Source organism: Empidonax traillii, unplaced genomic scaffold (assembly GCF_003031625.1).
Source record: "Empidonax traillii isolate 1590-97213 ecotype Southwest subspecies unplaced genomic scaffold, ASM303162v1 scaffold644:size547830, whole genome shotgun sequence".
Taxonomy (NCBI): Eukaryota; Metazoa; Chordata; class Aves; order Passeriformes; family Tyrannidae; genus Empidonax; species Empidonax traillii.
The window spans coordinates 540573-543437 of NW_020955837.1; the positions used below are offsets into that span (position 1 = coordinate 540573).

Consider the following 2865-nt stretch of genomic DNA (forward strand, 5'->3'; position numbering starts at 1 on the left):
ATAGCTAATGTTTTCCTTTTGATTTTTATCTACTATTTTTAAGCAGTTTTTTGGGAACTACTCATAACAACAATATTTTTTCTTAAAAAAATAAACCTCCTGTAAGCGTATGTTACAAAGCTTATTCTTGGATATTACCATGTAATACAAGGTAAACGCTTTTTAATTAATTTTGTTGAAGTTACAATTAAAGTCTTATCCCCATCAAACACGCCATTTCTAAGAGAACTAAATATTGGCAATTTTCTTAAAGGAACAATAAGCCAGCATATCAGTCTAGTGATAGTGCTACAGCTTCCAATTCTGTCAGCAGAAAGACAGACAACTACTGAGTGTGCTAGTATATACTGATAATCTTCTATCTGGGAGTTAAAGAGCTAGACAATCAATTCATTTTTAGCAGCTAATGAAGATTGATCATTACAAAGCAAAGAAACCTGAGATGAGCTAAGGATGCCAGACAGTAACATACATCAATGTTCTATGAAAAGACAAATGTTTAGTGACCTCAATTTTTACCTGTCTGGTATAGATTAAAGTGCTGTTAGAAGAAGAACCACAGTGCAACGTGAGTTTTGGTGCAGTAAAATTTCTTAATGGCTAATGTTACAATTGATACCACAGTTCATATTCATAACTTAACTAAAAACTTGATTCCCATGACTGGAACTGAGAATAGCGGTTTAAATTGCATTTCACTACATGCATATATTTAGCATACTTAATTAGGAATCTAAGACCATTAACATCATTAACATTCACAGACAAGTTTTATTTCTCTAATGAGACTGTGCTTATTTTAAACTATTGAATGTTCCCAGGGCTGAAAATTTGTCCTCTGGTATAAAAAAATTATATCACAATGCAGTACCTTCAACACTCTTAACTTCTTTATGTTGTTCTTGCAGGCTTCACTGTAATATGCGATACAACAGGTAATTACACTGTTGCTGCTGCACAGTTTCAGCTCCAGAGCATCAAGAGATTGCTTTAAAATTCTGCTTCCACAATCACATTTTAAATATTCTAAATGGCTAGACCGAGCAGAAATGTCTAAATATACAAGCCAATGAGGCATGCTACATCTCCACATCCATTCTGGACACAACACATGCATTCAGGATGATTAAGTCAAGCATGTATACATGACACTGCTTCCATTTTAAGTCTAAGTCAAGATTTTTAAAACTCATATTTACCACAGCTGACAATAAAACCTAAGTTTTACTATCAGTGGCATTTTAAACCCAGGAAGGAGATTTCTGTTAGCAGGGACTCTCTATCACATAACTGCATAGCAAATATCACAAAAGTATTCTGATCCTTCACTCTGGTTTCTCACCATGATAATACAAATGCAGAGGAATACTTAAGCTTTTTGCTAGATTAAATTATTCAACCTTTCTGTGCTTCTGTTACTTAATTCAAGAGTGTTACTAAAGAGATTCTCCCTTTGTGTTTCTAATTCGTGAATATGAACACTTTGAACTCCGTAAAAGGATTTGAAACAGGTTTGTTGTCTGTAATCTGCCATAATCTTTCTCTGTTGCTTTTCTTTTAATTCAAGGAATCAAAAACTCTCAAATTGCCTGCCTTCAAAGTGCAATTAAATCTCCACAGTAGAGAGAAAAGGACATTTATGAGGATAAAATAAATAGCAACCATTTTCCTATATTGTCAGCTCTTTACTATCTGCAGACTATCTGTTGACTAATTTTGAGTAGACAAGTGATCTGCTGATCCTGTTGGAGAATAAAGGGTATGAATAACTCTGTTTTCAATAATGCTTATTTCTTCAAAGAGAAGAAATGGTGCTGGCAATTGCATATTAGAGTTGTTTACGCTCAGAAGCCTTGGTCTCATTCTCCCCAACAGAGCCAAAAGATAGACTTCTATGAAAGGTTCGCACTTCTCCAAACTGCCACTTCTATAAAAACTTCCTGTCTGGTAGTTTTATATACGAGTTTATAATACAAGGGTGGGGTTTTTTTTATTATTAATCAAATACAACTGAATCAAGCAGCAAAATCTATCCATTGTTTCACATTATCTTCATGTTTAGTTTTGCTTAAAAAAATCTAAATACTTGTAATAACACTATTAATACAATTGCATTAAATGTTCTTGTTTTCTCCATAATCTCATCCCTTTTTTCAGTGGAAAGCCCCTTTGCAATCAATTTTCATGCTTTCATTCACAAGTAGTTAGCAGTAGACAGGAATGACAATTTGTTACAATAAAGAAAAGACCAAGGACGCAGCAGAGAAGATATTATACTTAGAATCATTGCAGATTACTTCTCTTTCAGATTAACACCAAGACAGATACAAGATTTCTAAAACTCCAGGCAAATTTTAGTGTTCCTCAAAATGAACCACAGACAACATACCTTCCCGCTGAGGTCTATGGGAAGCCATCGGTACTCCATCATGAGGTGCTGTGGTTCGTTCTAGCAAACTGGTCTCATTACTCGACATGCAGTCACTACGGGAAAAGTCATTCTAAATAGAAAAGGAAAAAAAAGAAAGTGTCTAAATTGAATGTATATTATTAAGCCTTACTCTAAAAAGCAACTTTAAAAAAAAAAAAAAAACACAAACTACGCTTTATTTGGCATTCTACAGGAGAGAAATCCTGAGAGTGGCAAAAAGATGGTCATTAGCCACTTCGGTTCTTTCTTTTTCACTTTTCTTTCTTTCTCTCTTTCTCTCTCTCTCTTTCTCTCTCTCTCTTTCTTTCTCTCTCTTTCTTTCTCTCTCTCTTTATCTCTCTCTTTCCCTCTCTCTTTATCTCTCTCTTTCCCTCTCTCTCTTTCTCTCTCTCTCTTTCTTTCTCTCTCTCTCTTTCTTTCTCTCTTTCTCTCTC

At 34.5% G+C, this 2865-nt stretch overlaps 1 protein-coding gene across 4 annotated transcripts in view; it reads right to left on the bottom strand.

Moving 5' to 3' along the window:
• ZCCHC2 (zinc finger CCHC-type containing 2) overlaps positions 1–2497 on the bottom strand; it is a 28678-nt gene extending 26181 nt beyond the window's left edge. For all 4 annotated transcript variants that reach the window (XM_027899113.1, XM_027899116.1, XM_027899115.1 and 1 more), the window contains exon 1: positions 2390–2497. In XM_027899113.1, coding sequence (XP_027754914.1) covers positions 2390–2477 — 88 coding nt within the window. In that variant the 5' untranslated portion in view covers positions 2478–2497. The remainder of the gene's footprint in view (positions 1–2389) is intronic.
• Positions 2498–2865: the final 368 nt, after the last annotated feature.